This window comes from Dermacentor silvarum, chromosome 6 (genome assembly GCF_013339745.2).
Source record: "Dermacentor silvarum isolate Dsil-2018 chromosome 6, BIME_Dsil_1.4, whole genome shotgun sequence".
In the NCBI taxonomy this organism is placed as follows: domain Eukaryota; kingdom Metazoa; phylum Arthropoda; class Arachnida; order Ixodida; family Ixodidae; genus Dermacentor; species Dermacentor silvarum.
In genome coordinates, this window is record NC_051159.1 from 33,010,114 (window position 1) to 33,034,436 (window position 24,323).

At 45.2% G+C, this 24,323-nt stretch overlaps 1 protein-coding gene across 1 annotated transcript in view; it reads left to right on the forward strand.

Annotated features, from left to right (window-relative positions):
• LOC119455391 (serine proteinase stubble) overlaps positions 1 to 20,423 on the forward strand; it is a 111,260-nt gene extending 90,837 nt beyond the window's left edge. Inside the window, exons 6-8 of the mRNA XM_049668735.1 lie at positions 3,238 to 3,512; positions 15,960 to 16,118; positions 19,721 to 20,423. Of these exons, the coding sequence (XP_049524692.1) occupies positions 3,238 to 3,512; positions 15,960 to 16,118; positions 19,721 to 19,875 (589 nt within the window). The 3' untranslated portion in view covers positions 19,876 to 20,423. The remainder of the gene's footprint in view (positions 1 to 3,237; positions 3,513 to 15,959; positions 16,119 to 19,720) is intronic.
• The last annotated feature ends 3,900 nt before the right edge of the window (positions 20,424 to 24,323 follow it).

Genomic DNA, 24,323 nt, shown 5'->3' on the forward strand with positions numbered 1-24,323 from the left:
TCCGATTTTAGCCGCGTGCAGTTTGAACGAACTCATCTTAGTTTAATTTCGGCATTATTGCGCTAATTGGCCTAATTATTGCACCGTATGTAGCTCTAGGCCAACATGGGGATTTTTTTTTCTCGTTCGAAGCTTCATTCGGACGCCATTTTGAGGCCTGGAATTGCCTTATTTTGACGAAAGTGGTCAGAAAGTGGCAGCCCGATACCCAGATCCCAGGAACCCCAAATGGACGTGAAGTCGCCAAAGAAGAACTTGTGTTCGAAACTAATACTTCGCAGTTATCATAGAACAACTCTTTCTTGAGTTGGGCTTCTGCAGTTTGACAGATTAGATAAATTACGCTAGCATAGGGGCTGTAACTGTAAGCATAGATTCAGTGAGAGGATTGGCGGGCCTGAACAAGCGCCAATCGCTCGACTGTTACATAAATATTAGGTGAACAGGATACGGATGCAAGGCAGTTTGGTGTCCATCTTGAATTCAAAGCAGCGCCTACGAGCACGAGACAACCGAATGACTAAATTCTACCTCTTTGTCATGTGCGAGCTTGTGCCCGAAAAATATTTACGCATTCTGCTTTCGTTAAAATCGATGACAGTTTGGGAACAAGTGAAAGAATGTGCGTCTGGCTTAAGGATTCCAGGTGGGCTGGAATATATATTAGTAAACCAGAGTAAGAAAACAAATAGCGGTTGCTCAACATTCTAACCTGCTGAACTATCTGAAGCAGGTTACGTCAACAGGTTCCTTTCATAATTGCGTCCTTGACCAATTTACCGAACCTAACCATATGGATTGTATAGACTACAGTATCCGCTATCCGCTGTTTTTCAACCTCCGGTTGATAGGTGCGCTTTTTTTTTACGTTTACAAAGCTGGAAATACTTCTTGAATTACATGGCTAGCAAATGCACCGCTCTAATTTCAACCCAGCAGTACTCGTCAGGCAACTCTGTGTTTTAGTGGTGGTACTTAGGGACTGCATTTCGATACAGAAATTTCTGGGTAACCGTGCATCCCCCACTCTTGTCTCTTCTAGCTGCAATCCCCGAGCAATAAAGTCAGTAAATTGATAAGGTGGAATCTTGGGCGAGTTGGTGATTTAATATCGGCATGTCTGCACACCACAAAAGACGAGGACTGAAGGAAGAACACCTATGTTGTCTTCTCAGTGATCAGGTATGTCTGCTCAGCGCCTGTGTTGTGCTCAGCGCCCTCACCTCAGCGTATGGAGTGCGATAATTGCCCTAATAGGCGGCATTCTATTAACGCAGATGCAGAAACACATAGGTTATATACCTATATATACGGCTACTTTAGGGCATCCTTGAAAATGCCGGAGCTGGCCTGAATAATTACCAACTGCTGCCGCATCTACACATTTCTCGCGTCGACCATGTGCATGTTGGTGCGTAAAACGCCGGACATCAATTTTATTCTGGCTGACGTGTGGCTGACCATATATTGAAACGGGCGCTGGGTGCTAACGCCATGCTCGACCCAGCAGCCTGGTCACCTGTCAGCATGGTAGGACAGGTAGGCAGCCGAGGACAAGTCCGCTGTGGGTTCCGCCTTGTGAAATACCCTGCACCTCCACCAAAAATGAAACGGCCAGAGATATAAGGTTAAATGGGACCGTGTTTACTCTACAGACGATATGGCCGGTACAACCAGTATGGCAGAACGTTAGGTTAGCCCCACTACGTCGTCTCTTTCGTCTTGTTGGTAATCGTCTTCTTTGTCGCTCTCGTGACACCGTGACAATAGGCTCAAAATCTCCAAGTTGCTTTAAGTTTTGTCCTATTTTTTTATGGTGAAAGGGAAATTTACATATACACTCAGAGGCTACTCTTTCACAGTCTATGCACGCATAACACCGAGGTTTTTTTTTCTAGAGGACCTCAGCTCCATCCTCAAAGTGGAAAACTCCCATTAATAATGCACAGAAATTGAGTCACGTCACGCTCGTTAAAAGGTCCTGAAAGACTGGCTTCACCCTCATGCCAAATCGGCCTATAAGAGGTCACGTGAGCGCTACTATAATATCTGAAGGTAACAGACTTCATCGCCCGGCTATAGAGATATGCCACTTTGCTCTGCATACGTCATGAGTCTAAACACTTGTGTCATATTTGTCTCTTTTTCACTCCCCTTACCACTTGTACGGTAGCCAACTGGACAAATTCTAGTTAGACTTCATGTCTTTTTTTTCTCTCTCTTTCTCTAAGTCATCCACAGTAAATCATATCATTTTTAGGCTCGCGCGATGTGCTTACTAGAGTAGAATCTTAGTAACGAAAACGAAACTGAGCGGTCAATCTCAGTGGCATTGCCACACGCACCACTGTTCCCGCCTTTCCTTTTCGGTTTTTTCGCCAGTTCTCGCCATTCTCGCCAAGGCAGCTTTTGCTGGTTAGTGTTGCTTTACCGTGGTCGTGGCTATAGCTGTGGTTTTATTGCGTCGGCCATTTCGGTGAGCTGCGAGATTGCTTAGCGTATCAAAGGCGTCACAGAAACGCCAGCAGAACGCACTCACGCCGGTGACGAAGATCAAAGTTATCGATGACTTCGCAAGTGGTTGGTTCACTAAAACGGGGGTTCATTTTTTACGTTATGTCTCTTCTTTTTTTTTTTTTTTTTGAGGGGGAATTATAATTTCTGCTGCTAGCTCTAGTCGGTGGCTACGTGCAAGTATAAACGTTGTAAGAAGAATCATTGCAATCAGATGTGCTGCACCTACTATCTGCTGTCGGTAATAAAGTATTTGCTCCTTTCACAAAAACATCTAGTGTACCCTTGAGCTCAATCACTCGGTAAATATATCTACTAATAAACAGAACTCTCATTCCCGGCCTCTTGAGGCCTCGTTTAGAGTCCGCTGTAATTTTTTTTCAAGCTCACCAAGTTTTAATGCAACCAGCATTTGCCCTAGCAGGCCTTGACTGCGGACGATTTTATTTTCACGTTACGCCATCCTGGCGTAACCTCACGTACGCCATCCTCACGTACGCTATCCTGGCGTAATGAGCCATCCTGGCGCCGCCAGCATGGCTCATTATGCGCACAAATGAAACATTGAATATGTCGGTATACAACCCTTTTCACGTACAAATCGACCATATAGTATACAATGAACTGGTCGTTATTGTGACAAAGTGCCCATGTGAACGGCCCATGTAGGCATGCTGGCTACATTGTCAGTAACTAGAACACGCCGCCTGGTGCTTCTCGCAGCCTGCTGCTGAGCCAGATCCGGATCCGTGTGGGCGAATACGACTTCTCGAGCGTGCTCGAGCCATACCCGTACGCCGAACGCAGCGCGAAGAAGAAGGTGGTGCACCCTAAGTACAACTTCTTCACCTACGAGAACGACCTGGCGCTGGTCAAGGTGGACGAGCCCTTCGAGTTCATGCCTCACATCGCGCCCATCTGCCTGCCACCTGACGACGAGTCCGGTGACCTGATTGGCCGAAACGCCACCGTAACGGGATGGGGACGCCTGAGCGAAGGTACGTGGCACGGGATCGACGGTATAGTGGTAAGATTTTATTCGTTTGCACATAGTTTCGGCAGAGAGCCCACCAGAGAGCTCCTGTGGCTTCTGAAGTCAATGGCAAGGATTACTGACCACCTGAGAAGCAGGAGTGAACATTCTATGTTTAACGTAATACTTCAGCGGAAACCCGCCAGGTGGAGAGAAGTAACCCAATCGTAGGAATTGGGTGGATGTATCATTTTCCATTTAGTGAACATTCTAGTTTGTCCGCTTTTTAAGCACACCTGAGCTGCGTACTCTCTCTTCCTTGTTCAGGGTAGCCAGCCGGGCTGAGTCGTGGCTTTGCCTCCGTGTTTCTCCTTCGTCTCTTCAAATATACTTGGCCTTTTCGTGTCAGAACTTCTACAGAAGAAGTTCTTTTTAACACACCCAGTGTAAGCGCGCAACAATCGCGAGTAGAATGAAAGGGTTGCGTTGCATGCGTCCCTACACTGTTTCCATCATACCTCTGGCGAAAACGCCAGCTTCGCGACAGAGTATAGGACCCCGTCCTGTTCCTTCCGACCACACTTGTACCATGGCCCGGTTGGCGCGTTTAAGAGAGGGCGTTTGTGGAAGAAAAAAATACGGTATTAACGTGGATGCGAGCTCCAAATATCAGTCTGGGTTGGCACTGGCAATTTCGCGTGCTGATATAATTTAATATTTACTAATAAATAAATATTTATGTAGGTGCTCTTGTAATCTTACATGCAGTAGTGCCAGTGCGTGACAGCGTCCTTTTTTTCGTGCCAAATGAAATGGGGTACCCAGAAGCGTGTTCATTCGAGCCTCTATACATCTAATCAGTCTAATGTGAACCTGCCTTTTAAAGAATTAGTCTAGCTAATCATCAGCCATATAGTAACCACATAATCATCAGCCACACAATAAATGATATAAAGAACTGGTGCTTAAGCAAGATTATACAGAAAACTAAAGCACGCACTCATACTCATCGGGGCCAGTATTCGTGAAAAAAACTTCTTAGAGACGGAATGGTTCATCAGAGCAGGTCCCTCCGTATCGTGATGTTCCACTTATATCGAGAAAAAAAGTAGCTAGCCAATGGGAAATATCCCACATATGAATGAAAACGTTTGTTTATCCAGGCCCAGTAGCTATTTGCCCTTCGTAATGTCATACGTAAAAATATGCATAACAACATTTTCAGTATTCGTGTCCCTTTGGTATGGTTACCCGTCGTTTTCATATAGTTCACGTCACTCTGCAACAGAAAATCGGATAAATGCACTCATTTATATACTTACAGTATGTTTCTTTGTACTGGTTCAGTGACAGATATGTTGCCTTGAAGAAACATTTGTGACAATAATTTCACTCGTGGTCTGGAAAATCTAGCACAACACCTTTCTCGACGAATGCCACGGAATCTACCTAGATGAAAAAGAAATATTCACGACGTCGTAACGTTATAATCAGGTTTAATTCGTCTTTTTTTCACACTGTACCAAAATCAACAGTGCGCAAGATAGTAAATATTACTTAAAAGGCATCACTCGTGGTCTGGAAAATCTAGCACAACACCTTTCTCGACGAATGCCACGGAATCTACCTAGATGAAAAAGAAATATTCACGACGTCGTAACGTTATAATCAGGTTTAATTCGTCTTTTTTTCACACTGTACCAAAATCAGTAGTGCGCAAGATAGTAAATATTACTTAAAAGGCAATGACATGCTCGTCAATCTATTCTCAATTTACACTGCAACTCAATGTATAGGGGTCAATATCGTTACACCACCCGAGAAAAGAAAAAGAAATTCTAGGCACTCAGCACACGTACTGACCAGAAATCAATTTTAAATAACGCCAGAGAATCAATTACAAAGTGTTTATCACTTTATCATGTTTTACAGGCTTTCTTTCAGGCTTGAAAAAAAACTTTTATTCGCCCGTATTGAGCAACAGAAAGCTGGATCAACAATTGTTCAGGATGGTCAACAATTTTCTCAGTGAAAGAGTTGCTCTGAATATATTATTTCAGAACTTAAGTATTATGAATAATTATTATGTAATTAGGTGAAATACAAGAAATACTCCAACTTGCTACAAGTCATGCAAACTATGCAAACAACCAGGTTCTGTCCAGCTGGGCAATTTCGACACAAGTTACGTGGCACACGTGGTATATCGCCACGTAAAGCTGATGCCACGCGCGGTCGGTCGGAGCACCGGGACGCAGCAGCTGCATGCATAAGTTGCACAGCTATTGTGTTCAGATGTGCACGCCAACAGGTCTGGCAGGAAAATCTAAAAGTGTGCGAAAGCGATACACACCCGGGCCTCGAACACTTTCAAGCCACATTTTGCGACTTTTCGTGCACAGGTCCCTTTCTTTGCCTTGTTAAGTCGAAACAATAAACTGTGCCGACCAGCGTCAAAAGGATCGAATTCTTGACACTGCAGCAATACGATTCGAGCAGAGAGCTATTCGAGTAGGGATAGTAGTTTTATCGGCTGCATAAACTTGGACACATTCGCTTACTAACTAAATTAACGAGCGTGGTGTCAGCGCACACAAGCAAACATGAATAGATCACACTGAATGACCGCAGACAACGACTGTCAAAACGCTGGCAGCAAGCGCAGCCGCCGCCACGGGCGAAGGTTCGTGCGGTCAATGGAAACTGAACGGCGAATGCACAGCGCATACAAAGGTCAGAGTCATGTGGAGATAAGAGACGGTGCGGGCGACCGCCACAGCCGGGCAAAGTACAAGCGTTGTGTTGGCAGAGTAGAAGCTGCCCCCCCCCCCTCCCTCCCTCCCGCGCTGCCTTCCCGCTTTCTTTCTTTCGCGTGGGAGATTGAGTGGCCAGTTCCCCTTGCGCCCAGTTGCAAGATACGCATTTCGTGCCGCAGCACAGCGTCGCCCCGCCTCCCTCCCTCCTATACGCCCACGGCCTTTATCGCTACGGTCGCGTTTGCTTTCCGCCGTGCGTTCGCTCTCTGTGATAGCGCGCGTCCCCCGCGCGGTTTCAATCGCGCAGACGGCGCGCGGCGACGATTTTATCGCCCTTGGACTTTATACGGAACCTCGCGGCGACGGTGATGACGACGGCGACGCTGACGGCAGAAATCCCGTGGAAGTGTTCATATAATTGCCATCGCAATAAGTGTTTTCCGAGTGTGAGAGAAGCCCACGAATACACGCAAAGGGCCTCGAGCTGCCAGTCCGGCGGCAATTTTGCGTTTATTCGCGGCCTTCTTTCACGCTCAGAAAACACCTTTATGTAGCACGTATTGAGCAACAGAAAGCTGTATCGGGAGTTTTTCATATTGCTCTACAATTTTCATCTAATTATAATATTTGATATGTTGAATAATTAATTAGGACTACTTATGTAATTAGGCGGAATGCGACAAATGATCTGAGTATCTCCAAGTGACGGAAAAAAGATCACCTTGGTTCTGTCCAACTACGTGGCATTTGCATGTTCTTGAATCTTGGTGCATGATAGTTGGGACACCCTTTATAGAGTCGATATTATACAAAACAATTTCGAAGTGGTTGTGAACGTAAGTTCCTCCACTGCTCTAAAGAAATGCGCGACTCTTACGCAATGCCACCAACTCACACTGAACTAACTACAGGTGAAGCTGCAGTTTGTCTTCTCGACGAAGCCATGCCAGTTCGATGAAAACTTCATGCATAAACCATCATTCTTATAGTGGTCGAACGACAGCAGTGAGTTAATGACTTCGGCAAGAAAAAGTTACTGACGCATCCTCATGTTCTGCTTCTCAGTAACCGAGCTTGAGTTGCGTTCCATGTGCCGCTGCCGGCAGGGACGTTTATGATCCGGTATAGTGACTGCGTGCAGCTTTTAAGAATATACATGCCATGAACAGAGCGGACTACAAACGTTCGGCTCAAACTATCTGTTATAATTGTCATAGTAGTTATGTGAACACTCCCGGCGAATTTTGGCCATCGGCGTCGGCGTCATTGTGATGTTCCGTATATATTTGTTTGGACAACCTCTTATCCGCGATGTGGCAGCAGTGCGTTCATGACGCTAGAAAACATCCGGTCATGCATTTTCGACAGTCAAGTTAGCGAGAGAAGAAGTACCTTGTCTTATAGTATACAGCGAGCACATGTTCCTGGTGTGTTCAGATATAATACATATGTACGTCCTCGCGTCCAACATACACAGCTCGGGTTCACAAAATGTGGTTATGGCTCCGAAATTTTAAGCAGACTCAACTCCAGCTGTCATCTACGTGATGCAAAGCACTCACGGTTTGGTAGAGAATGGTTATTATGAATCATATAACTGTTCTGCAGCGAACGGTTAATGCTTTTGCGACGTGTTGCGAACTGATCCGGATTACAGCGCCTGGTGCTTGTTGTAATATTCAGAGAGCAAAATTGGCGTCAGAGAGGTTCATTAAAGAGCGGAGCACATCCAGTGCCACATATACAGCTGTATCGCACCCAGTGGCGTGCACCTAGTGACCCAATGGGCACATGCCCATGTTTTCACGTGACAGAGGTTCATTGCAGAATGGTTAGGCTCGGTGGTACATACGTACAGGAGATTCCCCCATTCACATCGGCCCATACGCAGTGGCCTAAGTTAGCGTCAAAGGGGTCCAATGAAGAGCAGCACATACACAGTGCCTTTCGCGATCATCCCACGGAAACTGGGTTGAACTTGCGAAGAATACATGGCATTGCTGATCACAACCGTTGAACTGTGGCAGCATCATAATGGCGGGGGTTTTCAATGCACTACATCTTTCGTAAACTTTTTTGGGTGTTCAAGCTAAATATGCCGTTTTTCTTAAAACATATTTTAAAGAATGGCAAAACGGTGAACTGGGCTAGTTGTTACATTGTAAAACGGATAAAAACGGTAAAACGCCACATTGTAAACGAAGAAAACACTAGAGCCTTCGACTGGACACTGCAGACGCATCTGCAGGATTGGTAGGGAAGTCAGATTATTGCAAGGATGGCTGCTTTTACTCTGCACAAGGTCAGACGAGGGCTGGGTCAATTAGCATTAACTGAGCCCCATCGTTTAGCAGCACAAGCAACAGAAGTGCTTTGGAATTAGGTGCACCGAACTTTACCTAAGAAGGCAAAGAACCATTCGAAGCCGCCCTGAGACCTACTTAGACGGCATGTCTCTTCCAATTTGCTATAACGAATTCCTTAGAAAGGGTCCGAAGTATACAGCTTAGCCCCACGGGTTGCTGGTAGCCAGTTCTTATCTACAACGCGAAATATTTCTGGCTGGGTACCTTCTGAGGAAAAGGCCAGGTACCTCGCTGAAGGGGTGGTGTGTCTCATGCGATGCCATTCCGAGCTGCGGACCGGTAACAAGGATGTCCTGCGGCCGCTCGTCAGTCATTTCGTGGGCGAAGAACTGACCCTGCTACAGGCTGACAAAGAAGGAGGTTTTTGTTGCGCTACCGAAAGGCGCCTTCAACGAGAAGAGATTGGTTGCGATTGGCAAAAATTTCAAGAAGTTGTATGTGAAACCTACCAAGGCAAAGGCAATGGTCATCCAGCTTCTAAAGCGTCCATACCTTCAGTGGCTCAAAAAAAAAAACTGAAGGCATGCAAAGGCGACATACTGCGTATTTTCTTCTCTGCAAAGACACAGGAACCTGCGTGCCCGTTACGAGCCATAGTCACGAAGGGCGGCTCATGTCAGAAATTGGTTGGCCGAGCTTTCCTGTCCAAGCTAGGCCCCATTGCAATCAGCGACCCTTTCGCAGTCAGGAGCTCAACCCACGTAGTTGACGTCCTCAAAGAAGGGCTTCTCGGTGTGAAAGTATTTCGGGATGTGTTTTCAGTGGACATCGAAGAGTTATATTACTCCATTATATGAGCTGCTCCCTGTGAACGGGACTTCCTAGAGGACAGTGGTGTGACGGCGTCGCAAGTGTTGTCCCCTTCTTACGTGGGTAGTTTTCTGGAACTTTTAGGGCCACTATACCTGAAGTCTACGTTTGTTGACTTTCGCGGTGACGTGTATGTGCAGAAGTACGGAATCTGTATAGGCACCTGTATGGCTCCTGCATTGACGAACTTTTTTCTAGGCAAATTTTGACCGCGTACTGTTAAAATAGTTTGGACCAGAACCGTGCGGTCAAGATCTTTAGATACATGGATGGCTTCTTGGTACTCGTAGCACAGTCGTCTGATCTTAGTGTACAATCAGTGGCCACAAATGTTCTGAAGTGTTTCAGTGGATGTGCTAGGTAACTTAGTTACACTCGTGAATCGTCGCAGAATAATTGTATTAAATTCCTAGACCTAGAATTAACTTTCAACACAGACAGTCACGTGGGCTGTGTTCTCTGCGTTCTAAGAATATATAGCATTCAGCTCACTAGGTGCCATACAGCTCATGCCAGTCCATACTAACAAAGAGGAGTATAGCCACGCTCTGTTTCAAGAATGCGCGGCAGAGGAGCTGTTTTCACGCAATCCAGTCGAGTGTGGAGACAATGGCAAGAATACTAATGTCACCTGGCTTTCCAGACCACCTAACGAAATCGGTCGCCGAGACCCTGGTAGAACCACTGAAGTTGTCAAGCAGGGAAATACCAAATAGAAACGAAAGCACCTTCTCTGGCGACAAAGAGAGAATTGTAGTTATGCCTTATGTGCACAACTTGTTGCACAACATTAAGTAGCGATTAGAAATGGAATGTGCATGGTGTTCTCGGCTCCGCGAAAGTTAAGTGGACTGTGCAGCAGCATCAACCGGCGAGCGCAAAGAGGAGCCGCGTGTGGTACAAATCATGCTCTCATACTTGTGCTTTGCGCCACACTGCTCTACCACATTCATTTATCGTGTGGAAAAGCAGACATCGGCCAAACTGGCTGGTGTACCAAAGACCGCATTAGAGAACACAAGGTTTCCTTCCCACAAGGCCTCAGAACACAGTGCGAGTGCACACCTGTGTTCGGACACAACTTTCTTAGGCTGGGGGAAAACGATCAATGAAAGAGAGATTCTGGATCCATTACACATAACTAGGAAAAAGGTAACTTGCGTTAATGACAAGCCTCTGTGCCTCACTGATAAAGAGATTAATTTCCTTACTGTCACTGGTGATTTTAGATAAATAAAAAAAATTGCCCTCTTGTGCGATGGCAGTTTTGCGCATGCACCACGTGGCCTGCCGACAGGTAAATTTTCGTCATTCAAGTGTCAGTCCTTCGGTTGTAAGTTCCAGCTAGTCCCGTCGTCTTTTTAATCTAGTCTCTCGTATGTGTCCCCTGGTTTTTTATCCGTTTTATATTTTGAGAGTTTACAAGGAACACGAAAATAGTTTATCAAAACTTTTTTTCTGTTTCTACTTATACTAAATAATGATCTAGTGGACTGGGTCGCCGCTGGTAAGAATGTACGAGAGTTTATTCTAGTATAATCGAAGCTTTCTTTGTCTGGTCTGAAGTTTTTGACTTTTTTTGTTAAACTATGTTATATTCACTCGAATCTACCGCGTGTACGTGACATCATGCATTTGTTTTGTCATCATGATCACATTTTACGACCATCCGCCTCTTGTGCCTTGAACTTTTTCCATTTTCCTCTTCCATCGGCGTGCAGTAACAAGCCAGAAGCGTGTATTTCAGGCTGACCTCTCGTCCTTTCCAAAATTAAAGCGTGTGCAACTCCTGCTCCTTAGAAGAAATCATTCTTTGTGTCGTCGCACCGGTGGAAAGAGGAACCGAAAGGAGAATGCATGGGAATGGAGAGCGGAAACAATGTATATGTATACACAGTGCCGAATCCCCCGTAGAAGTGTGTAGGTAAAACCCCACAGCAGCTGAGACAGCGAAACATATACAGTATAATTGCGCGACGGACGTGCCGCAAATTTCGCCATTCTCTTCATTATGACCGGTCATTTTGGCTGGAAGTCTAAGCTCGCTCTTAGCGGTAATTTTGTTTTATTTTAGTTGCTATTATACTCCAGACGCGTTCGCGCCGCCGCCGCCGCCACCATGTTGTCGCCGTGTCGACGGCACATTCGCGGGTCGACTGTGGACGGCTAGAAGCCGGGTCTTTAGAGGCGCGAGCGACGTGCAAGGTCTTAGGCTGCAAAAACGAACAAGTGAGATGGATGCGACCCTCGGGCTTCACTGAATCGGTTTCTTTTTATGCTGTGCAAATCTTTTGACAAAGAAGTTTAGCTGTACATGTAAAACACTTGGACGCTCTAAGCAAACACCTGAAGGCTGTACTCAACGGAATTAAACCACAAGAAGGAATGACGTAGAACTTATTGAACGTTATGGTTCATTAACGAATACGCCTGTCAAAACTCAGTAAACTTTGGCGATCTTTCTGTGCCCTTTTGCTTACCCTTAGTTTTCCTTGCGCCAGAACCACAATTCAAACATGAACTAACTAGGCCGACATCGCATTCGGCTAGAAAACTTCCATGTAATTGGTTTCCACGGTGATTGAACGACCGTAACGACAGATTTCCCTATGGTATGGTGGGTCTCTACTATTTTGAAGATGTTCCGACTTCTTTTCCTCTGTTTCTTTTTCTGTTTTGGGGCACTGTTCGACAGGCAACGCAGTCGTCCCACCGATATATCTCAGCGCCCCGCCGCGGAAAAGCCGCCTTGTGGGTAGAATGTAGACACCCAACCCACTTCGGTTTCCCATTCTCGTTATGTTAATCCCCCGGAATCCATCCCCGACGCCCACTGGCTGCCTCACTGCCTTCCGAAAGAGAAATAGTGAGAGAATCTAAGGGAAAAGTTCTCCAGGTATGGCGCTTGTCACGCGGCTCGTTGACGTCCCCGCGGCTTCCTTGGTGTCAAACAATTTCTTCCTACTGTACCGTGAAAAAAACAACTGCGGTAGCCATCAGTTATAACCGTGTCTCCAAAGCGGTATGCGTGACGAAACGTGCGCACCATTTGCCACTCTCAGTCGGTTTGGTCTTTGAAGATACAAATCCAGTCGTTTTACATTGTCTGCAGGCTGCAGTCACCGTCTTTCGCACTGTTCGGCGTGCTGTATAGGGATGCGACCACTTGACCTCGGTGCCTTCGACTGACTTTCTACGCCTTGAGCGCCCCTCGTTTTTTTTTCGATTTTTTTTTTCTTTGATCCGCTCAAAGGCTCGGGATTGTACCGCTTAGAGGCCCGCCGCAAATTGACAATCGTCGGTAATAAGTGTCGTCGTCACGGCTTTTGTTGAAACGCGTGCTTCGTTCAGCCTTCCCCTCCGACTGTTGTTATTCGGAGCGGGTACTCGCGCCGTGTTTGGTGGCGTTGCACTCACAGGCACGGAATGTAAGCCGTTGCCGCGGGTTTGATGGAGGACGACAACGAACCTTTGGACGTTGCTATGTTGCCGCCACGCGTTTATGCCTATAGTACTGTTAAGCGGGGTTTACCGGTGTCCAATTTAGAAGGGACATATCGTGCGAAGGGTTGCCTAGGAAGTATTGCTGTCTATTCACCAGAGCCGTGTGGTACGAATGAAAAAGGCGGCGACCATAAAGTATGAAGCAGCACGAGAAAGATCAGACCAAACGTTGTTAAGTGTCGAACTACGCGCACCGCAAACATAAAACGAGCTGAGACAGACTCCGCTCATTGGGCTGTGAGCCACACAGCTTAGCATTGTCACCACTTCCAAGCTTCGAAAAAACGGTAAGCGGCAGACGCAGATTGCAATAACCCAATTAACATGTACATTAAACAGTTTCAGCTAAGAGATTGCCATCCACTCCACTCATGCTTGCTTAATCTTACAGGCGCCGCACACTCTCTACGTAAGCAGCAGCGATACTTCGCGCGAGCATAGCGCCTACCATAGACCCGCTACCAAGCGAAGTTAGCGAAACATGACGACGAGTCCAATTGGACCATCTATTTTCGAAGCCGAGTTGACTGCACGCCGTTCATTTGTTTGCAATAATCGCTTGCCGAATAAGTAAAATCATTGTGATTCTGTGGAGAGCCCGCGGGTGTGAAGCTGGCATGTGTGAAACTGTAACTGTAAGAGCCGCTATGCTAAAACATAATATTCTGGTGCATTCCTTTCTTTTCTATAATGGTTCGGCGGCATGAAGATGAACTTTCGTACACGTTAAAAAAAAAGAAAAGCTTCTCGAAACCCTTATGTTAGAAATCAAACAGCGTTCCATGCCATTCGAAGATAATAAATGCAACACCACTTGTTTCATGACCCGTTTCTTGGAAACGCCGAAGGACTTCGGCTATACAGTGCAGCAAGAGCTGCATTGTTATACAGTGTTCACCGAAGTTCAAAGGCGTACAGAGAGAGCAGCTCCCCCGTCGGTCTATATGCAGAAACCTCGATATATACAAATGCAGAAACATAGCCAACAATGCTCTGCTTGAAACCGACTTCTTTTCTCCTGAAACGCCTACGTCTGTGAGGAGACGTGTATTTTTCTTTCTGTGTCTCTGCACAATAGCCGCGCTCGATCTTCATGAAGTGACGTGACATGATGAGGACAGCAATGAATAACACAAAATGGACTGGCTCTCCGCAAGCAAAGCATGGAACTTTTCACACTGAATTACACTCCGTGCCGCTTCCAGAGAAGTTGGTTTTGTGCCCTGGCTGATTTTGAGTTGTGCAGCCCTGTCCTATATATAACCATTGAGCGTCATCACTCAGAAGCGCCGTGCGAGACATGTGAACAGGATGACGCACACGCTGAAACAGAACAATCCGCAAGTCCGCAGCTTCTCAGGCATCCCTTCCATGATGCCACGCCGGCTGTCCAAGTCCCCCGACGTAACGCCATGAAATTACTCTGCTAAATATAAAGATTCGGAAGTTCATTGCGCATCACTTAAGTACATTGGGAGAAACCGGGACGGCTCCCTTCTGAATGCCCGCGCTGTCCTTGCGGGAACGCCATATCGTCCATTTTAGTAAGTGGAGCACCTCACCGCTGAAATGCCGCAACGAGAGATTCGCGCGCTCTTGCCAGCCAAGGATACTTCGAAAGAATAGTGTTTAACCTCCCCCGTGTGTCTTACTTAGTAAAAACTTTCGCACCTTTAAGGATGCTGTTTGTCGCGCAGCTAACACCCTTACTCTTAATTAGCAACGAATAATCATTGTTAGTGACGAACAAATATTTCTGTTTTGGCGACTTTCTGGGGCGAGTAAGCATGATGATAGCTGCAACGGAAGACACTGAAACTGCATGTAATAACTGTCAAATTCTCGCGTGAGATATTTAATGTGTGCCACGTGGTCCGAATTAGTACACAGCTTTCAAATCTGACTTCTATCACCGCAGGCGTCGTTTGCGCTTGCATCTGTGTACAATAAATGTTTTACAGCTTTAAATCTGTGTGTCAGCCGGGCGACAAACCAGAAGGTTTAAGGTTATTTGTTTTTTACTGTGTACACAGGTCACACACAAAGACGACACGATGGTGATTTCTCACTATCACGTATGATGGCGGATGTTTTTGATTCCTCTCGTCTGAAATTGCATTGCTAATAAACTAGACATTATCAGAAAAGAACTGCGAATGCGGCAACGCAGATAAGGATGTCGATCATCTCGATTTATAGTGCCGAAAGTACTTTAAACCAAGAAGCCAGCTGTTCACATTACTAAGGCTTAATCAGAAAGCCGTGAGCATAAATAACCTGTTAGGCTTGTTGCTAACAGCTATTCTTGAACTTGCGCTCGCTGTTATGAAAAGCGTTTAGAGCAAGATAATGATATGGACCAATACGATATAGTAGAGTAACGTATTATTCTGGTGAAAGCAACATGTATGACGTATAATATTTCCATTTTGAAGCATTCATATGCGTGAATTGTGCTCTCTTTTGGCACCTATTAGTTTAAACATCTCCAGTGTTTGTGAGACTTTATTGAGTGTTTCATTCTCTCTTGTAACATTTCGTACTCGATTTGTTTTCATTGTATTACATCGTGCATTTCTCTTGCTTTTGTGGTGCTCTGTGTGATATATTTAAGTTTCACATATGAAAAAGAGTAGCTGGCATTATCTCTTGAGGCCATCTTATTTTATCACGTCAATGAACAACGCTTTAAGTAACCCCAGTGTATGCTGAGAAATGGCTATAACCGGCGCTGGCTTCGAAGCATGAGGCAGGACTCCTGGCAGGCGAGTTCTAATCATCGTGCAGAGTGATGTCTTGATTCTTTCGTGTATGCCGCACATTGGATATAACCAATGCACGGTTTTATATATGCAACACAATTTGCTGTCATAACGATTACAGGGCAACAATTGTTTGACTATGTGGCATCATTCATGGTATCTCACCTTATCGTAATTTGATTTCACATTGATTTTCAGATCGATGACCTCTACTTATAGATTTGTGGGTCCGTGCTTTGCTGTGCGTACAGAGCCTTCCGCTTTGCTCTCGCAGGTGGAGTACTGCCGTCCGTGCTACAAGAGGTCAAGGTGCCCATTGTGAGCAACGAAAAGTGCAAGAACATGTTCCTGGCAGCTGGAAGGCACGAATACATACCCAACATCTTCATGTGCGCTGGCTTCGAGGAAGGCGGCAGGGACTCTTGCCAGGCGAGTGTTCATCGTCGCGCAGAGCGACATCTTGATTCTTTAGTGTGTGCCGCGCATTTTCAGCCCGACCCAAAGCACAACAAGTCTTACAAGAGGTGAAAAAAGTGTTAGCGCTGGTTCTCAGGCTTACATGAGCTCATTATGTGGACTTTCGTCACGTGTAATTGAAAGAGGTCGCTTAATAATTAGGTCACACATATCTTTCGACGTGGCCGGATGTGAAAGTGCGAGTAATTTACGAATAAGGTATCAATGCAGAAAATTCGGACCCATGTTGGTACGTATTATAGACGTATTGTATTACATATCAAAAATTGTAATTCAGCGAGAGGATAACACGAAAAATACATGGCGCAGTAATTCTACCCTTGCCCAGTTGTGTTCATTGAGCGTAATATTGGCCATTGGCCATTTTTAATGCTGGGTTACGTACCATATGTACGGTTCGCTGAATGATACTTTATGTGCAGCCATTCTAGAATTCCAATAACGCTAGTATGGGCAGCCGGAACGCCACAGTGACATCTTTCGACGCACAGACAAGTTTATTAAAAAAACACACGTTCTTTTTTATTCAAAATGTATGGATCATTGTATAATGTGAAGGAAACTAAAATAAATACAGCCAGCTCTGCGTCGTGCAGAAACTACAAGGAGATCTTTGAGGACTTACGGTAATGCGCGATAGAAAGCGTAAGCCGATGACTGTGTGATGACTGTATGATGGCATAGCCGATGACTGTGTGATTTACAGAGAGATAACTAGCCCTAACGATGTTATAACACTGCAATCTGACCTTAATAAACTAACGGAATGGTGCTGCAAATGGCAGATGCAAATTAACACAGAAGAGACCGATCACCTGAACTTCGCTTCCGTACCAAAGTCTCAAACAAATACTTGCATATTAAACAATAGCATAGTAAACTCGGTTACTTCGGTTAAATACCTCGGTGTCTACATAAATTCTAGCTTAACATGGACTGACCATATAGAATATATCACAACTATAAAGCACAAAGTAAACTTGGCTTTCTGAAGCGACGCTTGTATCTGGCCGACAGGGACACCAGGCTTCAAGCATACACTTTCCTCGTGCGTCCCTCCCTAGAATATGCATCAGTCATTTGGCATCCCTACCAGATCAACCTTACCTATCTACTCGAAGCCGTCCAGAATAAAGCAGCGCGATTCATCATGTCATCCTACTCCCGATTTCAAAGCGTTTCATCTTTGAAGCAAACACTAGACATGCCGCCACTCGCAATGCGCAGAAAATTCGCCAGATTATGCTTTTTTCACACACTGTATCACAGCAACACATCATTTGCCCGGTCACACATTTTACCGCCAACTCATACTTCACATCGCATCGATCATGCCTATAAAGTTAACCCTATCTTCGCCCGGACGGAAAAGTACAAGAATTCGCCGTTAACCTTATCAATAAAAGAATGGAATGAGTTACCCTCCAGAATTTCCACGATAACACAGTCTTCTTTATTTCATTCAGCATTACTAACGTATTTACAATCCTAGCCCTTTTAGTAACATTTTTCTCTCCCAGAGCACTCATTCGCTTTCTCTCTTTTGTTCTTGCTTCGTTGAGTGTGAATTTTGTAAGAATATTTACTTTGTTCATATGTTTCACGACTTGCTGTACCCCAAAGTGCTGTATTTACCACCTGCGATGCTTCTTCATTACAATTCATTTTTCTGAATAATTTTGGGGCTAAATAATTGTGAAACCATCTACGCGTGGTTGTAAACAGTACAGGAGGATGCAGGTAATCCTCAGCAACAATATAAAAATAACTGGAATACCACAGGCAGACCACACAGGAAGACGCTACCTTACTTCCTTACAGCATACGTTAATGGTGGCAGACCACCCTGCTGTGATTTAATTTTGTAATTCATTTACATATACATGACAAGCTTCCAGTAATTCGCGTGAAAGAGTGCTGATGAGAAAGGAGAAAATATTAAAGAACGTTATTGTCTCCTCTACAAAAGTATGCGAAATTTTCGTGCCCGGTGTGCTCTCTACAGTTGAAAATAGTGTTTTGTCTAGGCCAATGACTTGAAGTAAACGCGTCCACTTCTAGAAACCTTCGAAAATGGCAGAACCATGACGCTTGTTCACAGATACTAAATTTAACAAACACTTCCCATCCCGCGCACAATGCTGAATGAAAAACCTTGCTTCATAATTCTTGAAATTTACTGTGCGTAGTCCATTATGATTACGGGGCCCCTAGGAACTTCGCAAGGCAGCTTCAACGCTGATGTCAACTTTTTCCATTGTGGTCAAGTTCACTTGCATGTTTCCAATGAAGAGATTGCAAACGGCTTCCATCGCTTAACAAGGCGCATATGGAGATGTGCGTCGGTGTCCTATAACTTCACAATGATTCATATTATTCTCGGTGAAGATAACATTAAACATCATATGAGCAGGCACACAACGCTTCCCGAAATCAAAATCAAGCTAAAACATCACGTCGACACCCCTCAAGTTTTATTTGCATCTTTGTTTGAGTCATAGTTATCTACAAAAAAAAGAGACAGTTAGCGATGTCGTCGAGAGGACTCGATATTGAAAGGCTGCTAAGTGCGCTAGTGATGGCACAGAAATAGGCTACATGTGGCACGCCACATTTATTTTGTATATGTAAATGTAGCTACAACTGGTCGGCAGATAAGATATCGTCATCTTGTGTCAATCCGTTTGCTCAGACGATTGAACCGCACTGGCATAATAAGTCTCTTTGTTCTGTACAGGATGAAGTAGCACTATTTACTAGGCGTGCAATTCGCATCTCATATTTAGAAAGCCACCTGCATCTATGCCATGCTGCACAGAATCAATGTTATCAAATAGCACTCTGGATACGTTATCTCAACTTCAGTTGTCTTGCCAAATATGTCTTACAAGTTACTGATGACACTGATTACTTGAGAAACATTTGGTGCTGGTGCGACCATGGGACGCTGTTAGGGGGTTGATACAGCACGAAACTTACAAGCAGCTCATGAACTTGTCTAAACACTCTTCTTTCTCGCTACGATTAGGTTTTTTGTCTTTGTATGCTAACTCTCGCGAATCGAACTTATCAGCAAACATTTCTCCTGTGGCAATGGTTAGTGAAGTAGTAAGCCTAAAATTCCAGCCGTTTGACTACTTCCAGAACATCACAGAGAATAATTGTGGGAGTTATCCCAAATCGCATGCACATATAATTGTTGTGTGAAGATGTCATCTAGATATAGCGACACTCAGCGACGCTCAGTGTGGTTATTTATTCATTAAAGCTGGAAACTGCACGACAAGGACAGTTATGAGTGCAAAAGACTTCGATGCTCCAAAAGAAAAAAAACATTGCGACGTAAGTACACAACGCATTTTAGCCTCAAAGAAGAATAGAACGAAGCAGTCCCAAATCATAAAGAAGCAAATATTTGTGCGATATCCTTGATTCCGAGTGAAATCACTGCAGCGTCAGAGGTACCTTTAGTAATTGTATAGCATTAAACTCTGATATAATGAACGACCTTCTGCTACTCGTGACTACATTGTCCTCTTCCGGTCGGTTTTCAGGGAGACTCCGGAGGTCCACTCCAGATACAAGCCAAGGATGGTCGATGGTTTCTGGCAGGCATCATATCGTGGGGTATTGGATGCGCCGAGCCCAACCTGCCTGGCGTCTGCACCCGGATATCGCGGTTCAAGGACTGGATCATCAAGAGCACCACTTGACCCAGCCCAACACGCAGTCGTGGTCATCTCGCAGTCTCACTGCATCACCCATCGCCTTCCACGTGGAAGCGACTGCTTTGTCGCGCACCGTGGGACAAGGTCTGACATCATCCCCGATCTGCAGCGCGTTGAATGGACAAGTTTACGTTGTGCAGAGACACGCGCTCTTCTAGTTTGTTCCACGTCACCCAAGAGGCGTTGTTGACCAGACCGTCCTATACAAGTCAGAACGCAATGCACCGCGTGCCTTGTTTTTTGTGTCGTTACATTACGCAGATCACTTGCGATGACTTTAGTGAATGGCTCTGTGAAGTGTGTGGCAGCGTGTGCGATGCTGCGGAGAAAAACTGCTTCGCTTTTGTATTAATTTTGCAAAACACACTTGTCCATGTGCTGTGACATGCAGAGCTATTCCACGATGACGCTCCAAGCCTCACCCATGCTGTCGGATACGCACAAAGCTGTAAGTAATACGCTCGCGAATTGTCTTGTAAAGTTAAGCAACAAACAGCATAAGTACTGAACCTAATATAATAAAGCAAGTATGCCGCACAGAATTCAAGAATGACTCCATACGGTGAGCTTGTTAAGAAGAAGTGAGAAGTGCAGACGTAGGAGGTAAGAAAAGAACAATAGGGTGATTGTCATCGGATTAAATTTTACCAGCCGGGGTTCTTTAACTTGCACCCCGAGGCACAGAATACACGAGCATTCTGAATGCTATCCAAACACCCGCGCATTCAAACCACCATCTTGCGCTCAAGAAGCAGAATGCCACAACCACTGGGCTACACTATTGGTTTGAACTACAAGCAATTCTAATGACTGCTTTTATGCACGTCAAGCTCCCCACATCTGACAAATGTTGTGGATCTAAATGGATATACACGTTTAGGCTAGCTGGAAAGTCAGTCATACGAGAAATCTCACTAAGACAAGAATGTATGTTAAATTACTCTTTCTTAGCAAAAAAAGAAAAAAAAACGCCGCCAGGGCAACAAGCAAAAAACACCGCTGCATGTGACTGCAGCACCACGGCGACTTGACAAATGCTAGCCCAAATAATTTAAGCAAAGTTGATTCACTCTACCCGGAAGCAAATACTACGACTTAATATTTTCATGTGCAAGTGTGAAGTATACGGGGTTTGTCAGGAACAATGCATAAGCCTTTTCATAGCCTAAAATAAGCTTCTGAGACCCTGCACTCTCCAAGTCCCGTGAGCCGGGGAGGCACGCAAAATAGTCCAAAGCTGCGGGCGACCAAAAAAAAAATTGGAGGACGCTTAAGCTTCGCCTTTATCGTGTAGAATGGGATAGCGTTATCGGGACACGTTCACATCGCATCGTTCGCATACGGCAAGTAGGCTTCATTCACTGCAAATCTGAACGTGGGAAAGCCAGCTTATTAAGACTAAGCTTACACCGATCCCCTTAAAGTCGGCTTCACTTTTAAACTGAATTGCATTGCTGAAAGACGTTATTCCAGGGGCAATATAAGTAGTCAGACAGACAGACAGACAATGAACTTTATTAAAGGTCCTGAGGAGCACCACCGCCCTTCAGGGCGGCAGCGCAGTGGGCCACTCCCACGTGGGGATGGGGAGGCCGAGCCTCACCGCCGCGTCGTGGGCCCTCTGGACGGCCCTTAGCTGGTGCAGTAGATCGGGGCTCCCTAGCTCGGAGCTCCACTCTTCCTCGGTGATGCGTTGAGGGCCACGTAATGAAGGACACCGCCAGAGTATGTGCTCTAAATTGCTACGTTCGCCACAATCGGGGCATTCCGGTTCAAAAGTGTCCGTGTAAGAGCTGAGAGTGGATAGACTAGGATAAGAACTGCTATGCAACATTCGGAGCGTTGCTGCCTGTGGCCTGGAGAGTCTTATATTATAATGTGAATGCCCTAGCACCTTTTCTTATATTTTATTAATTGTTTGCTATTGCCCCGTCGCGCGCAGGTCTGGCAGATATGCTGGAAAAGGAGTTTGTGTTTGAGTTTCCTCGTAGCGGAATGAGGTTTTCTCGTACATTCAAATTACAATCCGACGCCGATTGGTAAGCAATCCGACGGCGAATCCGACGCCGAATGGTAAAGTCGTACTTTACCATTTTTCTGACGGATTTCACTGTGAGAAATTCTATTTTTGTTCACCAAAACCTTGCACCACGGGGAGTGCCTGCGCGGTCGATGTGGTTGGATGATTTTCTCCACCACCCGCGATCACACGCCGGTTGCCGACGCCGGATTTTCTGCGACACGGGACCCTAAACGCTATCTCATTAAAAACGTAAATAAATTTCTGAAGCTTTATAGCTCCCGTGATACTAAGGGAACAACGTAGCTTGCAAGAGGACCAGTTTGAAGCGAGGTGCTCGTTAAAATTTCGTCTTATCAACGGATTGCGACTGAGATGACACTCTATTCAGCATAACTTAAATGCGTGAATGTTCTATATTACTGTCCGCACACAAACAACGCACCAATGCACAAGAGCACACACAAAAAAATGTCGCAGTTTCACCCGAAAGGTGAAGCATCAATTGCGATAGCAAATTAGTAGAGAGCTATATGGAGTTAGGATATTAGTTTTATCAGCTGTATAAACTTGGACTTGTAGCAGCACCAGCAACGCGCAGAATTGTTGTCGACGCCATCGGTGTTTTGCCGGCGTTCGCGTCCCTCGCGCGCTTTCACTCGCACATACAGCATACGGCGCACGGCGACGATTTCGTCGCCGTTGGACTTTACACGGAACCTCACGGCAACGGCGACGACGACATCAACGGCAGAAATCCGCTTGGAGTGTCCATATAATTGCTATCGCAATAAAACCAACACTAACAAGAACAAGCGGCCATTCTAATGTTTTTTACCAGACAATACAGCGTACGCAAGAAAAAATGTAACTTGGTTTCACGGTCATACTTTCTTTAGCAGTAATCTAAAATCCTAACTGTCATTTCAGAATATTTCCTCAGTGCCTCAGGTAAGTCCAAATAATTTTGTTTTAGTTCACAGGGCTCCTCAGCTTTCATGAAGGCCTCTGGACACTTAGATTAAGTTTTTTCCGCAGGCCTAACTCTCTCAGGATGTAAATTCTTCTATGCAAGCCCCTTTTCAGGGACTTCTTGGAGGACTTTGCGGTATGGTATTGTTGGGTGAAATTACCTGCTCGGGCCATTCTATAAGCATTCTCTTCCAAAATAGGTTACACACAGAAGTTGACCTAGGCAGTTTCCAGACCACCCTTTAGCTGGGATCACGCTGCATGAACATGTCCGCACTGAGGTCCTGCGGGCTAGGCTTGATTAGCGCGCAGCGACCTCCTCCTGCTGTAAGCTCTAGAGCTGCTCGTCGAAGATGAGTTGGGCCACAACGTGAAATAGGGATGCAGGCACATTTATTTACCCAGAAGTTACCTCGAGAAGCAGCAATTGAAGTGGGAGGTTAAGCACCCAGGCAACCAGTAGGAAAGCTAGCTCCCCCAAGTAACCAATTACCGAATAGAGAAACGACAAAGCATGAAAGTGTCCAACTCAGAAGGTCAGATATACTTCATTGAACCGTCCAAGCTGATAAAAAAGAAGAATGTTAGCGATAATCGAAATTAAGAAGCTGGAAAAATTGAAGCAGTAAAAAATTGCCTCAGGAGGAAATCAGTGACAAGAAAACTTGCTGTAGGGCAGGGCAAGATGCATGCGGTGAAAGATAAGCAGGGTAATGTCATCAGCAATTTCGATGACATAGTAAAATCAGCAGAAAATTTACATACTGACCCTGTACAATACCTAGAGCAACCACGCAACCTTCCTAGGAAATAGTGATGAACAGAATACACAGGCTCATTCTACAACTAGGGATGATGTTAGAAGGGCCTTGCAAGACATAATTCAGGGAAAAGCGGCAGGAAAAGCTGGAATAAAAGTCGATATACACGAAATGCCTCACGACTTCAAGTGTACCAGACAGCTAGAAAAATGCCAACATGATACCAATCCATACAAAAGGAAACGTTGAAAAACTGAAGAATAATCGGCCCATTGGCTTGCTTTCATTATTCGATAAAATATTCAGCAAGATAATTTCCAATAGAATCAGGGTAATATTTGACTTCAGTCACCCAAGAGGCTCGGGAATAGGCTCAGAAATCAGCCTGGCTTGCTTGAGGAAGGGATATTCTACAATGGGTCACATCCATGTCATCAATCAGGTAATTGAGAAACCTGTGGAGTACAATCAACCTCGCTGTATGGCTTTCATACATTATGAAAGGTATTTTATTCTGTAGAGAAACCAACAGTCGTGGAGGCATTGCGTAATCAAAGAGAATATGAGGCATACGTAGATATCTTGGGAAATATCTACAAAGATTCCACAGCTACCTGGATTCTCCACAAGATAAGTACAACATTAACTGTCGAGAAAGGGGTCCGGCAAGGAGACGCAGT